The sequence below is a fragment of the Gadus chalcogrammus genome, chromosome 7 (assembly GCF_026213295.1).
Source record: "Gadus chalcogrammus isolate NIFS_2021 chromosome 7, NIFS_Gcha_1.0, whole genome shotgun sequence".
NCBI lineage: Eukaryota > Metazoa > Chordata > Actinopteri > Gadiformes > Gadidae > Gadus > Gadus chalcogrammus.
Genome location: NC_079418.1, coordinates 9626965 through 9644525, shown reverse-complemented (window position 1 = coordinate 9644525; position 17561 = coordinate 9626965). Strand labels below are relative to the sequence as shown.

The window sequence follows — 17561 nt, the reverse complement described above, 5'->3', positions numbered from 1 at the left end:
TTAATTATTAATTATGATTAATTAAATAATCAATAAGTGTTAATCATTCTGATCCTAATACATAAATAATTGCTATTTTTGTATATATTTACATCAGTATCCTTTGGTTTTGTGTAATATACAATACATGTATATTAGACATTAGAAATAACATACAAAATGGTATCCTGGATTGGCGTCTTTAAGGTTATATGAACCAAAGTGTTCTCAGCTATGGTTAACCAGTTGGAAACACAGAGTGAAATAGTTTCATTATAAGCAGCAGTGTTACTGACTGGATAGGTTGTTGTAGGAGGTCTATGTATACTATGAGTAATTCCTTACAGAGCAACACAATCATATTACAATATAATGTAATAACTTATAACCGAAATTACTCTCTCGCCATTAAAGTGGTCATATTTAAGACTAGTTAAAGATATAAATAAAAGCATTATGCATAGGCCAATTTAAATATATTTATCACCGGAATCAGTATACTAATAGATTATTAAATTAAGTTAAGAATTAAGTTAATTAATATTGATTATGAATATATATCATGTATTAAATAATATCAAACACGCATCACCTCGACATACACACAAGATGTGATTTCATTAACGGCAGTTTATTAAAACAATATCAGCATAAGTGGAATTGTTTATTGACAAAAAAAGCTTTTTCTTTTGCACGTTAAGTTTATCGGAACAATGCAATCCTGTGATGTTGAGATGAAACATGTTCCCTCTCCCTTGTGTAATCCAATAAATACATCCTAGTAAAAATGTGCTTTTTATTTCATACAGTTGTAGGGATTGATTAGTAATAGATACAGAAAGGGCATGGTTGCCTCGATGTATCCGATGTTACGATAAATAGTATTTCTATTTGATTGTATTTAACACGTCGACGTTAAGGCTCAGTTATGGTTCCCCGACGACGCAACGCTGGGACCACACACACGCTTCCATAGTCCTGAACCTGTTTCGATTCTGCGTCGGGTTTTGGTGAGTGGACCAATCACAGCCCTTGCTGCTGCGTCGCTTCGACGCAAGGTTACAATTTTTTTTTGTCCAAGGGCCGGACAAAAGTCCGGCCCTTGCTGTGGACACAAGGAAGGTCCGCAAGGACGTAAGTAATGGATCCATTGTGTTGTGTCGACGTGGAACCATAACGGAGCCTTAAGTCCATCACAAAATAAAAGCACATGACACAATAACTCTTGCGATATAACATCAGCGAGTGTCTTGACAAAAGTTGATTTATTGAGACGACAACATTTACAAACTAATTAGCAGCGTTATCTACAAACCTGTTGCATGCAGGATATGCTAACGAACATCGCTGATGAACTACAGTCAGTTTTGCGAGTGAATCACTGGTGCATGCATGTCGGTTGCTAGGAACGGATTTGCATAGCAACCGACAAAAGTCTTAGGTATTTACATATGGGGGCTATGTGGTGTCGGAGAGGACAAAGCGTTTAAGGAGAAAGTGTCAGTAGGTGAGATTAGTGCATGGGTTTTCGATTTTGTACATTTAACGCAAGAAAAGCGTTAGTTCCCATTTCGTGTGTAAAGTCGTGTTTTCGTCATCCAATGTCGGTTGCTACTGGAGCATGTCAACGAAAGCGTCGAATTCGTCGATGTTTTTCTCATACACTGCCAGCTTTTCGGGAAGGGAGTCCTAAGAAAAAAAATAGAAAGGACAGCTTTAGTCGTTATGATGTTGATGTTGTAGAATGTGGTTTTTGAAAGTAATTTGAGGAAATTGATGGGTTAGGATTTAACGAGAGAATTAAGCTAGACTTTGAACTAGAGCCGCCCACCATCTCTTCTCGAGCTACCTTCTATTGGAGAAACGTGTTGTCACTCCAAGTATGAAATCACTATGGAATAATAATAAGTAATAAGTAATTCAATTTAATATTAAAATATAGAATTTGTTTCAGAAATAATATAATTTTGTTTACTTCACGGCAGGCTTTAAACGCCTCATCAGTCATTGATTATGGATTTTGACCATAATTGTAGCCAAAAATCGTCAAACAAACGCCAGGGTAAGACGCTACACGATGCTCAGTGCTATTTTTAAGTGCACATTTTTGATGCAAATTCTAATCTTGAAAATGTTTCACCAAATTGAAAGTCAAACATTCTCTTATAGCTGGAAACGTTCTCTGCCATGTTCTTCGGCTTGGTCAGAACTAAATGAGTAAAGAACCAGGAATCAACAATACCACTTGTTCAGAGTTCACCTAGATTCTACATAGCCACCCTTTCCCATCCCCTACTTATTGTATGTTGTACATCCTGGCACTTAATGTACGCACTTATTCTATGTTTGGACGTCCTGGCACTTAATGTACCCACTTATTGTATGTTGTACGTCATGGCACTTAATGTACGCACTTATTGTATGTTGTACGTCATGAAACTTAATTCACTTATTGTAGGTCATACTTAGTTGTGTAGCTTCTTATCTGCGCTATCTCTGTCGTATAAAGGGAATGGGTTAACCTAGTGATTGTTATCGCTTGGCACTTGGTTCTATGAACATCCTTACTGTGCCGACAGCGATATATTGTTGTTTCTCTTTCTTCTGACAAATGTACTTATTGTAAGTCGCTCTGGATAAAGTGTCTTCTAAACGCCCTGAATGTTAATGATAGTCTATTGTGTGTTCAAACCACATCCAAACACAAACTTTGTTTACAGCATTGATAGCAATCAAATAAACTCGTCTCCGCTTTCATGACGGTGCACCTTTGAGATTCGTTTACCATTAACTACAGAAAGATAAAAGAATGAGATACATATGTTAATGTCTCTATACCAGGTCGTCGGCCATGGACTGGGTGCTGATGTGCAGCGACAGACTGGCCAGCTGAGGAGGGTTCTGGAACTCTCTGTAGAAGGTGCCGAGGTCCATGGGCAGCAGGTCGTCTTTGGAGAAGGCCGGTTTCTACCGGGAGGTCGGGGAATGAGGACAAAGGAAATGGTGGTCACTATTATGGTCACACTTGGATCGCTTCGTGGTAGTGTCTCCCACTGTAAAATACTCAGCCTTTTCCTGTGTTTGAGTGACGTCACTCAAACACAGGAAAAAGCTGAGTATTTTACACTGTAATAAGCTCTCTGTTTCCCTTATTTTGAATACATTTTTTATGTGTGTTTTTTGATTTATTAAGTTAATTTGTCAGGGACAATGCAGCGAACATTATTACACACACAATTATCCCGGTCAATGCCATAACAATGTGTATAGATGTGTTGCATAGAACGTTTCTAGATAGTTGGCTAATTTGCAGCCCAAGTCCCGGGTCAGGCCTTTCCAAAATAGGATTAGATTCGGTGTCACTTGTAATTAGATTAAAAAAAAACAACAACCTGTAAATCGTTACACCCAGAAGGTGACTTAAGACTTACAATGTCCACCATGACGAAGTCGTCTGTCGGCTGTGGGATGGACTCGTCAGAGCCCTCGGAGTGCAGGGAGCCCTGCAGGGGGGAGGGACACAGGGGCGAGTCCGGAGGGTGGATCTGGGAACAGGAAGGAACGTTAACGTTTACCCTGCGGTCACACTACCTCCGTCCGTCGGCGGATGGCCGAGGGCGTGACTGACGCGTGGGGGACGAGTCTTTGTAGACGCAGCCTGCAGCCAATCAAATCATCGCTTCCCACTTTTTCCTGCTTCTTCCTTCTTGTTGTTGCAAAATGGATCCGGTAGTCGCCTGGAGTGTATTTGCATAACCGCGATCCGATTGGCCGACGGATCCGTCGCTGCCTGAAAAGTTGAACATTTCTCTACTTTTGACGCAGGCCACGGAGCCAAAAGAAAAGACCAAACCACAATGCGTTTCGAGAGCGCCCCATGCAAAGGCAATGAGATCCGTCGACGAACGCATGTAGTGTGAACGTAAGGCTACACATCAGGGGCCATACCCCAGAGGATGACAAACTGTGTTTCTCCCCCAAGCAGTCAGGCTCCTGGAGGAATCCTCCTCCCCAAAACCAACCCCATGCACGCTACAACAACAACACATTATTTAAATACTCATTTTTGCACTAGAATCAACCGTGGCTGGTACCACTACCGCTTCTTATTTTAACTTATTTTTACATGTTATTATTTTTAATACCACGCAGGGTGACAGGAAACTAATGTTGGGGAGATATAATTGGCCATAATTCAAATTCATAATTCTACATAACGCTCTGATCCACGGGTAAAGATCAGGTTACCGTAGCGCAAGCGATTGTTAAATCCACAATTAGTACAAATTTGTAAGAATGCAACTTGGCAGTAAATATACTGCTCTACAGTTACAGAGCAACAAGGTGCACTCTTACATTGCCTACAACATTCTTATGCAATCTTGGTTTAAAGGCTAATTATTAGGGGTGTGCATCTCTCCTTTATAGGACGATCCGATACGTATCTTGATACATGTGCTACTATACGATTTAGGGACGATACATTTTAATATGGAAAGATTCGATGCGATTCAATTCAATGTTCTAACGATCCGGTGCGATTTGAGGAGATATTAATCAATCTGATAGATAGTTTATATTCTTTTAACGTTAACACATACATTTTCTATTAATTAAAATAAGCCTTCTATAAAAGAGACATCTATAAAAGAGACATATATATGGCATAGGGACCATGGAATCTTAGGTTTAAATATTTATTTCTTTATGGCATTGGGAAAAATTTATGAAATTAGAACTACATGTCTATTTATTTGTTCATTTATAGACTTGATCACTGTCTTACACAATTTAAAAAATAGCAAAGCTTTTGTCAATATCCCCCTCCTTCTTATAAGAACCAAAGGACTTCCACACGTTTGATTTCAGATTCGCTGGTGCACTGAAAATCATTTCACCGTTTTGGGACATATGGCTGTTATTCGCACACTCAAAACTCTGTTTGTTCCCTGCTCACGAGACGCAGGGAACAACCGGAGACGCACACGCAAACACACACAAAACACACATGCGGATCTGCCCGCTTCCTTAAGTTCCCGTTTCCGGATCCGTATGGAAACGGGATGAAATGAGTTGACGGTCTTGATATCAGGTTGAAGCTTCCCTCAACCGTTTCGCAACGTTTAAATCGGTGCATCAACAGATTTTGGGTCATTTTAAATCGATTCAGGGGCCCACATATCGATGTAGCTGCATCTGTGTTAATCCAACCGGATACCGATTCGTATCGGTGAATCGTTACACCCATGCTATTTATTGAATTTGAAGGGTGCTGAAAATGTTGTTGTTTTTTAGGAATGTAAGAATGAATGAATATTATTTATTTAATATATATATATATATATATATATATATACATATACATACATACATACATACATACATACACACACACACACACAATTTTTTCAAATTAAGATCATGAAGATTCAAATGTCGAAATTTGAGCAGGTGTGTTCGATTTGTAATGCATTTTCATGGTATGTCGTCAACCATGAAGCATTAACCCTAAAACCATGAAATAGATGCACCTATAAATATTTTTTTCTATGCCTCCTGAATAACACAGCTTTAGTAAAGGGATTATACGTGACCTCTCTGTGGGTTTATGATCTGGGGTAAAAACGTACCATTTGGTCACCATCGTCTTTGTCCAAGCTTGGGGTTGCAAAAGCGGCAAAGGGAAGGTCCAAAGTCTTTGTGACCTGCAGACACAACGATAGAAATAGATGGGAGTCAGCACATTTATTACATGGTGGTAACGCTAAACTACGCAATTTTTGTTTTTATTATACTAAGTGTAACGATATAAATAGTTTAAATGTAACATTGAACTATTGGTAAAGTGGTAAATTACTATTCTAGCTGGAAACGGCTGATTTTTAATGGAATATCCTAATAGGTGTACAGAGGCCAGTTTCCAGACACCATCACACCATGTGCGTCAGTCTTTTTTCCTGTGTGTGTGTCTCTGTTAGTATGTGTGTGTGTCTCCGTGTGTGATTCCGTGTGTGTCTGTTAGTGTGTGTGTGTCTCTGTGTTTCAGTGTGTGTGTTTCCGTGTGTGTCTCTGTTAGTGTGTGTGTGTGTCTCTGTGTTTCCGTGTGTGTGACTCCATGTGTGTGTCTCCGTGTGTGTGTCTCCGTGTGTGCGTCTCTGTGTGTGTTTCCGTGTGTGCGTCTCTGTGTGTGTTTCCGTGTGTGCGTCTCTGTGTGTGTTTCCGTGTGTGCGTCTCTGTGTCTGTCTCCGTGTGTGTCTCTGTGTGTGTCAGTCAGTCAGTCAGTCAGTCAGTCAGTCAGTCAGTCAGTCTGTCTGACTGCCTGCCTGTCGACAAAACGGCACCAACCTGGGAGTTGGGTTTGTTGACAAACGCCCCGACCTTCCTGGTGAAGGTGGTCAGTGATTTGAGGGGGTCCGAAGAAGACGGGCTCCTCCGTCGATCCCCGGGCCCCTCCTGGCCCCCCCTCCCCGCGCCCAGGGGCGGGCCCCTGTCCAGCCGGGGGACGAAGCACAACATGAGGGAGGGCAGAACCCATCACCCACCAGACCTGCTGCAGTACACTCATCCCAGGGCTAGTGCCATCAAAAATGTGTGGGGGGGGGGGGGGGGGGGGGGTTCGATTGCGCAGTTCGATTGCCCTGCAGGGGGGCGTTGCAGGGGGGCGTTGCCGGGGTTTACCTGCCACAGGGGGCGCAGGGCGCTTGCTCGCCTGCAGAGGGGTTCTCAGTGCCGTAAGTAGACTGGTTGTGAACCAGTGTGACGCCGATGTCTTTTCCAGCAGTCATCTTCAATAAAAGAGGTTTCATTTCATTAGATTTTACATTTCACAGTCAAAGTCAAAGTCAGCTTTATTGTCAATTCCCAAATATGTGCAAGACCAATAGTGGAATCGAAATTTCGTTTGTCTCTGACACAGTGCAAATAGTAGAAAAGGATAAAATTAGGTCAAATAAAATAAAATAAGTAATAATTACATAAATAGGGCGTTTAGTGGACGCTTTTATCCAAAGCGACTTACAATAAGTACATTTGTCAAGAAAGAGGAACAACAATATATCTCTGTCGGTACAGTAAGGATGTTCATAGAACCAAGTGCCAAGCACTAACTATCACTAGGTTAACCCATTCCCTGTGCGAAGATGCTACTCAATGCTAAGTACTAGTTTTAAGTACCAAGACGTACAACACACAATAAGTGCATACAGGCCTTGACATTAAACTTTTTAAGGCACTTGCCCAAAGGGCCAGTGGCTGTTATGTTTTACTTGCCCAAAATGGAAAATGTAGGCCTATTAAGAAAATGTTTTCTTTTAAATTTGTTGAATTATAATAATTTATTCAAATACAAAACATAACAATTATGGCTGCAAAGCTGTCGAACCAGCTAGCCCAACAGATTGAACACTAGGGCTTTGAAAGTTAATTTAGATATTCATATAGGGCCTACTACAGCAATCAGAATGACAACACTTATTTGTATTGTTTTCTGGTGAATATTTCAAACTATTAATTGCAAATAAACACCGGTAGTAAGTAACAGCCCACCATTGGCAACTACTACAACAATCAGAATGACGGAAAAAACTTAGTTATGTTGATTTGTGGTGATTTCTTTCCTGAAACATCTCCACGTGAAGTCTGTGGGGTTAATGTTATTGTTGAGGCCTGGCATACATTAAGTGCCAGGATGTACAAACATACATCGAGCGGGTATGAGGGGGTTGTTTTTAGGAGTGTAAGGGAGGAGGAAGGGCGGCGGGGCGGTACAGGGGGAGGCTATGCAGAGCCCAGGGGAAGTCGGAACAACGGAGTCCTGAACTTTTCCTATCGGAATACATGTAAACCGCGCGCGTGCGCGTGTGTGTGTGTGTGTGTGTGTGTGTGTGTGTGTGTGTGTGTGTGTGTGTGTGTGTGTGTGTGTGTGTGTGTGTGTGTGTGTGTGTGTGTGTGTGTGTGTGTGTGTGAGGCGTGACGGACCGCACCTGAGAGGGGGGGGAGGTGGAGAAGGAGGTGGTGCAGATCTCCTGGGAGTCATCGATCCCAGTGGTGGGGCCGTCCTCCAGACTGGGGGCTCTGGAGGGGGAGGGAGGGAGGGGGAGAGAGGGAGGGAGGGAGAGAGAGAGAGAGAGAGAGAGGTAGCGGTAGAGAGAGAGAGAGAGAGAGAGAGAGAGAGAGAGAGAGAGAGAGAGAGAGAGAGAGAGGTAGAGGTAGAGAGAGAGAGAAAAGTAAGCAGAGTTATTCTACTATATTACATTTATTTATCGAATTTCCCGGGAGTTGAACATGTTAATAACCCGTAGTTGAACATGTTAATAACCCTTAGCAGCACATGTTATTAACCTGTAGTTGAAGGGATGCCCCACGAATGAAGTGCATGTTAATAACCTGTAGTTGAACATGTTAGTAACCTGTAGTTGTACATATTAGTAACCTTTAGTTGAACATGTGACCAACCCGCAGTTGAACATGTTAGTAACCAGTAGTTGTACATGTCAGAAACCCGTAGTTGAATATGTTAGTGACCCCTAGTTTTTTAACTGCCCCATGAATGAAGTGATTGTTAGTAACCTGTAGTTGAACATGTTAGTTACCTGTAGTTGTACACATTAGTAACCTTTAGTTGAACATGTTAGTAACCCGCAGTTGAACATGTTAGTAACCCGTAGTTGTAAATGTCAGTGACCGTAGTAGTACACGTTAATAACCGCAGTTGAACATGTTAATAACCTTAGTTGTACATGTTAGTGACCTGTAGTTGTACATGTTAATAACCGTAGTTGTACATCTTAATAACCGTAGTTGTACATGTCAGTAACCGTAGTTGTACATGTTAGTAACCGTAGTTGTACATGGTAGTGACCTGTAGTTGCAGGGGTGTCCCATGGTGGGCTGCTGGTTCCCGTACGGCTGGTCGAGGAAGTGGTCCACGATGATGCCCATGATGGGGGCCGACTGCTCAAACTGCCTGTGGAGCACAAAGGTCATGTGATCAGTGACATCACGACACCTGCGTTCATCAGCTGAACGCCAGGTGTAGTAATGACGAGGACGGGCAAATTCTGGGTGGTTGATTGGTCAATGCACCTGTTCGGCCAAATTCTCATTGGTCGGACAGTCGCTGGAGAAGCTTTCATAACGAATAACTTTTTCTCAATCCAATGTTTTCAGGATTGCGAGGGATAAATGCAGACGGAAGATTTTTGTTTTTGGCTATACTATTGGAATAACATAAATTATAAATAAAAATGATATTCGGGGCTTCGTAGTTTGGTTAAATGATCGTATGGTTAAATAGATAACACATTAATAATAATGAGGTAAGTGGCTTTGAATAAAAGCTTCTGCTAAATGCCCTAAATATAAATGTAAATGTAGTTCGGTTTAGTGTTGAATTACCAGAAGACTAAGAAAAATGTTACCTTTCAGACATGAGATTACACAACAACGATTTTTACTGTAGTTTCTACACATCTTGGATTCTAATGTAGTTTTTACACTCCTTGGACTCTACTGTAGTCCGTACACACCATGGATCCTACTGGTCAGGGTTAAGGCTGAGTTATGGTTCCACGTTGACGCAAAGCAAGGGGGTCTACGGACCCATTACGTCCTTGTGGACCGTCCTTGGGTCCAACCCCAAGGGCCTAACGTGCGCCTCCCAAAGATTCTAACCTTGCCCTAACCCTAATCCTAATCCTAGCCCTAATCCTAACCCTAATCCTAGCCCTAATCCTAACCCTAGCTCTAATCCTAACCCTAATCCTAGCCCTAATCCTAACCCTAATCCTAATCCTAACCCTAATCATAACCCTTGACCACAACAAGGGCTGTGATTGGTCCGCTCACCGAAAGCTGACGCAGAACCAAAACAGGAGAACTGCGTCGAAGGGTCTGCGTGGTCATTGAGTTCTGTCGATGTTGAACCATGCCTTTAGTGTTAACAGGGATGTGTAACCTATCAGACATGAGATCCAGACCGTGGACTCTACTCTAGTTCTACTGTAGCTCTTACAGACCTCGACCGTACTGTAGCTCTGGAGTGAGGGGACAGGGGTGCGTTACCTCTCAGACATGAAGGCCAGGTTGGTGCGGTAGGCACAGGACAGGGTGATGGTTCCCACCGGGGTGCCCACCACGCCCACACGTATCGTCTGGAAACCTACCGACACCAGGAACATCCATTCGGATTAACTTTTTTCTTTGATACTGTATTACAATTTTTTAATAATGTAAATATTTAAAATACAAAAAGTGTGCTTCAATTTACTGCGCATTGGCAGTGGGTTTATTTTGGACTGTATTACAATTTTAATAAATATCCCCCAAAAATTATATAGATATAATTTCTTTGAATTAGATTAGAGAAAATCAAAATAAATAAATAAATAAATAAGATACATATACATATACATATACATATATATATATATATATACATATACACATATATATGTACACACACATACATACATACATACATACATACATACATACATACATACATACATACATACATACATACATACATACACACAAAAAAATAACCGACATCATGAAATGATAAGTAGGTGAGTTAGAGCGTTTACCTTCTCCCAGCCCGCTCAACTGCACCTCCCCGAAGTAGATCCTGGTCAAAGAGAGCACAGTGTAGACATTAAAGTGGGCCTTTCTGTTTGACAGAAAGAATTTCACTTCCCAGAGACGATAAAACTGTCTGGCCTGAGTGACCGTCCATGCCTGTAGACAGCTATAAGGTCACCAAGGTCAGGACAGAAAGAAATATAAATAATCGGCGCTTGAGAAAATATAGAGCTCACTATGCTAACTTTGTGATTGACGTGTGAGACTTCTGCTGGTGTGTCTGCGAGCCGCCCCCAAACAAAACTCATACCTCACTATTTTACAAACTTGGCTACGACCCCGAATTTAACAAAGGCGTGACCTTACAAGCATAATATACATACATTTACATTAACATTTAGCAGACGCTTTTAACAAAATCGACGTAAAATGGTTCATACACACATTGACACACCGACGGCGGAGTCAACCTCGCAGGGCAACAGCCAGCTCGTCAGAAGCAGTCAGGGTGAGGTGCCTTGCTCAGGGACACCTCGGCACTCAGCTAGGAGGATGAGCCGGGGATCGAACTAGCAACCTTCCAGTTCAAGTCCCCCCCGCTCTACCTCCTAAGCTAAGCCAACCCTGTTAGACCCCCACAGACATGACCGTACCTGTATAATATCACATAGTCATGGCCTTGTTTTCTGGAGAGCTTATAAGCTGGTGTGACTCTGGTGATGGCCAGCAGAGACTTAAGAAGAAGAGAGAGGCGGTTGTACACCGTGTAGGAAACTTTGATGTCCTTATCGCACCTGTGAAGAACAACAAGAGGGAAAACCGATGAATGCACGTGTCAAGCGTCGGCAATTTATGCCTGTGCATCTGATGCTGAAGAATTACTGTAAAACCTTAATTAATAGCCCAGGCTTTTATTTGTTTCAATCACTGAACTCAACCGTCCTGTATTTGGGACAGGCGTCTACATGGAACAATCTGATTTTCCTTTTGGTCCACTGATGCCATCTATTGGCAAAAATTGGTAATGCTCAGAAATACGTCTGTCTGATGTTGTCATGTGACACTGGCGAGGCACTGGGCGAAGAGTGCAGAACGCTCGCGCTACAATCTTCTTCTTGTTCTTGCCTTGATTTAAGTTTTACGGTAGAAAGAGTACACATAAAAACCAGGCAACTGCATGATTCAGCAATCTCCTCCCTTACTCTCCTAGAAATCTTCCTCTTACGCCAAAATACAAATTGTATCTTGTACGTCCTGGCACTTAATGTATGCACCAATAGTGGGTTTTACGGCCTGGCACTAAATATACACACTTATTGTGTGTTTGTACGTCCTGGCACTTAATGTATGCACTTATGTATGTTGTACATCCTGGCACTTAAAAATATTACTAACTCATCGTTTAGCTTCTTATCCTAGCTATCTTTGTTGCATAGGGCCTTTAAGTGAATTAATCAGAAATCTGGTGAAAATGTACTTCTCATTCATCTCAAGGCACCATGTCTCCAACTCCATAGATTCCCCCTAAGGAAGAGAAAGAGGAGGCATTACATCATTGATGGATTTGCCCTGATAAAGAAGAAGGAAGTATGACATAGTGCTACTCGATTAAAAAAAACAGAAAAACATAATCCGGATTTTTTGGGTCATTATTGAAATCCCGATAATTCAAACGATTATTTTTTGAGTTGGAAAGATCGAATCATGTAACAAATCACTGCGATTAAAAAAAATAGTTTTTAATCGCAGCTGTTGCAATTTTTAAAACTGTGTTTTATAACATTGCGGTGTCGGCTTGATTAGAATAATCGTTCCGCCTTAGCAACGACTATATTATGTTGTCTTGTCATCCTTTACGCAGTCACACAATTTAAGAAAAGCATTCTATAGGAGCAGGTGAGGTGTCTAGCTCAGAGGCACATCAACACTCCAACCAGCAATCTTCCGGTTACAATCCTGATCAGTGTGTAGAGTAGTGATCGGATATTATCGCACGTTATTTGTGTTTTTTACGTGTATCGGCATTAGCCGATTTTTATTTATTTAAAATATTTTTCCTGCCATGATTTACAGACAGTTCAATAAATGTTCCTTTTTTAAATTGAGGCTTGTAACATTTGTTATCATCATTGTGTTATTTTTATGATGTAAATTGAGGGAGCAAAAGCAGTATCTACCCCAAATATCGGCTCAAGAAAAACGGCATTGGCATATCGGTAGTCGGCTAAGGCTGATGAAAAAAGATCGGTATCGGCCCTAAAAAATCCATATCCGTCGATCCCTAGTGTAGAATGCCTGTAAGATGAGGATTGACCGAAACAAACAGGTAGACCATAAAGTTTACCTCTGATGTCTTCAGGGAGATCTCCACACACATGGAACGCCCAATGCCGGGAAGTTGACCAGACAAAGCCTTTTTCGCTTCGTGAGAAACATCGAGGATGTCTTTGATGGCCAAGTTGAACTGAAACGAGAGAGAAATTAAAGCAGCAAACGTCAAAAAAAATGTTCACGATGAAATCAGGCAGGCTCACAGTCGATCCATTAATAAGTTGCCATCTATGATTTGAATCATGGCCGATTTTTCATTTTACTCATAATGTGAACACGGATATGAAAAGGCCTACAAACATCTCATACAATGCTTGCTCTCTTGTCTGTAAACCAGGTGGTCTGTCTCACCAACATTTACCATACGTTTTTTCAAACTCCACCCATCGATGGAAGTCAATAAAGGGGTGGATTACTTCCTCGAATATAAACGCAGGGAATTCTTTCGTTAAAAGCATTCTCCATTCCATTTCTTCTGAAAAATATACCTATTGTAAGATGCTTTGATAAAAGCGTCTGCTAATTGCCCTCAATGATTTAGTTCCCTGGATTGAGTGAGATTTGAGCCTTTTGAAGAATTTCAGTTAAAAGCTGACATATTACACCACCCGATGTGAGTATAGTGCGCTGATAGATCAGTCTACCAGCGTACCCAGTGGACTGAAGCAAACGTTGCTCATCTATCCGTCACACATCTAGGTGGACACACCCACTTGTGGTCATAAGAGGTTGATTTCAAAACGGCTTGTAGCGTCTGATCCCACTCACACCTAGGGGTGTGATCTGGTGCTGTCTAAATGTCGGCGGTGATGGTGGAGTGAGAGGAGTGGTGGACGGGTTACCCAGTCTGACCCCGTCGGCGAGGAGGACGAGTGTGTGCAGATCTTCTCTCCGAGGCGCGCCTGGATGATCACTTGTACCGTCTGGCAGGGAGCGAAAAAGAAGACAAAAAGACACATTGATGCTGCCTTCACGTGCTCTGGAAACGATGATCCTTTCCATTTGTGAACTGGAAACTACGAGTGCGTTGTGTTGAAGTGCTTTTGTTGTGGCAGTGAAATGAAACATGGCGGACCCAGAGATCCCGACCTGTTACCCGGGTGAAACAATTTTAGACTGCCTAATTCATCTGTTACAGAAACAAGAGGATTTATCAAAACACAAACGGTAAATAATATGCTGTATGTTTTATAGATCTTCTTTTTTTTTGCGTTGCTCTCCACCATGTTGAAAAGGTCAAAGGTTATCTCATCTCGTCAGCTCGTGTATCAAAATATTCTACGAGCTCTCCAGTGGAAATTACGACGTGAGGGGGTATTCAAGTGCAATTTTCACGTCGGCTTTTGGTATTTACCATAATTTCCATAGCACATAAAGGCACCATTAAACTAAATAGAAAAATATATAATGAAACATAACAACCAGCTTCTGCCTTCCAGACCTTCTCAGGACTATTTGTGACACAAAAATGAACCTAGACACCATCAGGTCAATTGCTGTCATTCATTTTAAAAGTCAAAGTAACAAAAGTAATAAAAGTAACAACAATGTTACTTTAATGTCTGATATATATTAAAACATCGGCGGTTCAATTCTAATGTGTGTAGACTCATTACAATCACTCCTACATTTAATCTTCAACAATTCATGATCTAATGCCCCCTACAGTAGCATCATGCATTTTTTTATTATCCAATGGCAGAGCACTATTAGCTAGCAACTAGCTGTCTGTATTTTCCATCAACCTTTCTCAAGTTACAATAATTACAATGTTACAATTGAGGCAGGGTGCAGTAGGGGCTACCTATTTTCCTCCTCAACATCTACAAAGCCCTAAACAACCTTGCACCCTCGTACATAACAGATCTCCTCCATCGCCCTCCCCCACTCGCCGCCTACACTCCGCTGATGCCAACCTTCTCACCTCCATCACCAAAACCAAGTATCACACCAAGGGGGACAGAGCCTTCGCCATCGCCGCCCCTACCCTCTGGAACTCCCTCCCTCTGGCCATCCGAATCTCCAATACACTTTCATTCAAAAGTCAGCTTAAAACCTATCTCTTCAGGACCACCTACAACATCTGACAAATCATCCTTTTGTTTGAGTGTCTGTATTGTCTGTATGTATTCCTTTTGTAAAGCGTCTTTGATTATTTAGAAAAGCGCTTTAAAAAACGATCTATTATTATTATTATTATTATTTGTTTAATTTTGCATGACTGATGCAGGGGCACTAGTAATACTGCGGCAGCTCTTTGTAAATCCTTGGTACATGCAGGAGAAACACTGCTAGCTAGGCCTACTTCAAGCACACAAGGTTTGTCTTCATCTGTGTATCTAAAGGCCTGTCTATGTACCTAAAGTCATATCTATGTTTCTAATGGTCTACCTATGTATCTAAAGGTCTGTCTTTTTATCTAAAAGGTATATGCATGTATTTAAATGGTATATGTATCACGGTTACATTTTTTTACCGGTGCTCTTTTAAAGGTTGCATCAGCGATGTTGGGTGACGTCACTTCTGTTGGTATTTGCAGCGAGATCCCAAACAAACAGAGCCAGTCTGTGTTCCTTACAGTAAAAACTATCATGAAGGCAGCGCAAAACCCCACAACACGGCCACCCCTGGTCGGTGATTCGTTGGAATACTATTTATTTTGGTTTTGAGTGGTTGGTAGTACCATTTGTTTTTGTGTGCTCGGAGCATAGACTGCCTACAGGGACGCGTTTTTTTGACGGCCTGCTTATGGGACGGGCGGCTAGCGGATCGTGAGGAAAGATCAGATGAATGTGATTATTTATGTTTCGGTCTAGAATCGCCGATACAGCCTTTAAGTGCAAGGCTCTGATATGACGACGGGTAACGTAAAAGGGTCTTCAACTCTAGCCAGGGGTCAACTGTGCGAGTGGAGAGCAGGGATCTTACCTTTAAAGCAAAGAACTTGATGAACTTGTCCAAGTCCCTTTGATCTTGGGAGCTCAAGTCACTGTCCATTATGACAAAAAACTGTAAAAAGACCATAGATTAATATATGAAAAAATAAAAGGTTTCTAAAAAAGGTTTATCTAAGGTATATGTATCTAAGGTTGTATGTCTAAGCAGTAAGGTCAGCAATGTCTTTAAAGGTCTATCTCTGTATCTTAAGGTCTATCTATGTATCTTAAGGTACATCTATGCATCTTAAGATATATCTATGCATATAAAATGTATATCTATGCATATAAAAAGGTATATCTATGTCTCTTAATGTATATTTATTCATATAATGTCTTTCTAATCCAAGTCTCTATCTATGTATAGGTAGACCTTTAGATACATTGTTAGACCTTTAGAGACATAGATATACCTTTAGAGACATATATACTTTTAGAGACAATAGATAAACCTTTAGATACATAGATATGCCTGAATGAATATAAATAGATAGGCGTTTAGATATATATACCTTTATACACATAGATAGAGCTTTAGAGACATTGATAAACTTTAGATACATAGACACTAGACAGACCTTTATACACATAGATAGACCTTTGGATAAATATATATAACTTTAGATACATAGATAGAGCTTTATGTACATAGATTGACATTTAGATACATAGAAATACCTTTAGATACATAGATTGACATGTAGATACATATATATACCTTCAGATGCATAGCTATACCTTTGGATACATATAAATACCATTAGATAAAAAGATATACCTTTATATACATAGATAAACCTTTAGATACATATATATGCCTGAATATAAATAGATAGGCGTTAATATATATAGATATACCTGTGTATACATAGATAGACCTTTATATACATAGATAGACCTTTGGATACATATATATAACCTTAGATACATATATAACCTTAGATACATATATATAACCTTAGATACATAGGTAGAGCTTTATGAACATAAATAGACATTTAGATACATAGCTAGACGTTTAGAAACATATATATAGCTTTAGATAAATAGATAGACCTTTAGATACATATAAATACCATTAGATACGTAGATATACCTTTAAATACATAGATATACCTTTATACAGGTGAGGCCCTCACCGTGGGTAAACAAACAGTACTTACTGTTCATCCCATCTATCCGTCTCCCCCAGTGATTCTCCAAACGTCCCGGAAGAGACCGACTCACTGTTTCACGAACACGACCTCATGTAACAACTATATGAACAATCTATGTAACGTTTAACAGCACCTCAGAGCCCGACCTGTGCACAGAGCCCGTTTGTTTTTGTCTACGTGTTGTGATCACGTCAGGGCATACGCGATCTTATTCTTCACCTTCCAGGATTGCTAATCCACCGACCACTGGGCCCACAGCGCCACCTGCCGCGCACGTCTGAGTACAGAGCGCAACAGTGAAACCTAAGGTTAAGGGTTCTGCGCGTGCGCATGCCGAAATTTGCTCAAAATTCAATAATTTTGGCGATGTAAACGTTTGTTTCCCATGAAAATAAAGCTTTGTTTTGAGTGAGTGAGAGAGTGAGTGATGTTACATTGCCTTTAATCAGCTGACGCATTTGTCTAAAGAGTCTTACAAAAAGAACATTCCACAGTGAAGATATCACCAGTCTATAACCAGTACATACAATTAATTAGCAAACAGACTGCTTCTGCAATCTGAATCAGTATCAGAATA

The 17561-nt window shown here is 40.9% G+C and overlaps 1 protein-coding gene across 1 annotated transcript; it reads right to left on the bottom strand.

Moving 5' to 3' along the window:
- Window positions 1–445: 445 nt before the first annotated feature.
- On the bottom strand, window positions 446–17201 carry atg13 (ATG13 autophagy related 13 homolog (S. cerevisiae)). The gene is made up of 16 exons (XM_056594563.1): window positions 16991–17201; window positions 15820–15900; window positions 13734–13814; window positions 12905–13024; window positions 12038–12084; window positions 11214–11354; window positions 10566–10606; window positions 10042–10138; window positions 8840–8944; window positions 7962–8052; window positions 6658–6764; window positions 6325–6466; window positions 5610–5684; window positions 3411–3524; window positions 2818–2946; window positions 446–1668 (listed from the first exon to the last, which is right to left on the bottom strand). The coding sequence occupies exons 2-16, from the start codon at window positions 15886–15888 to the stop codon at window positions 1591–1593; spliced, it is 1437 nt and encodes a 478-aa protein (XP_056450538.1). The 5' UTR covers window positions 15889–15900; window positions 16991–17201; the 3' UTR covers window positions 446–1590.
- Window positions 17202–17561: the final 360 nt, after the last annotated feature.

Coding starts and splice junctions, on each gene's coding strand:
- atg13 (XM_056594563.1), bottom strand. CDS start 15,888: ATGGACAGTGACTTGAGCTCCCAAGATCAAAGGGACTTGGACAAGTTC. Junction 13,815..15,819: donor TCAAGTTCTTTGCTTTAAAG/GTAAGATCCCTG, acceptor GCTCCCTGCCAG/ACGGTACAAGTGATCATCCA. Junction 10,139..10,565: donor GTTGAGCGGGCTGGGAGAAG/GTAAACGCTCTA, acceptor TGGTGTCGGTAG/GTTTCCAGACGATACGTGTG.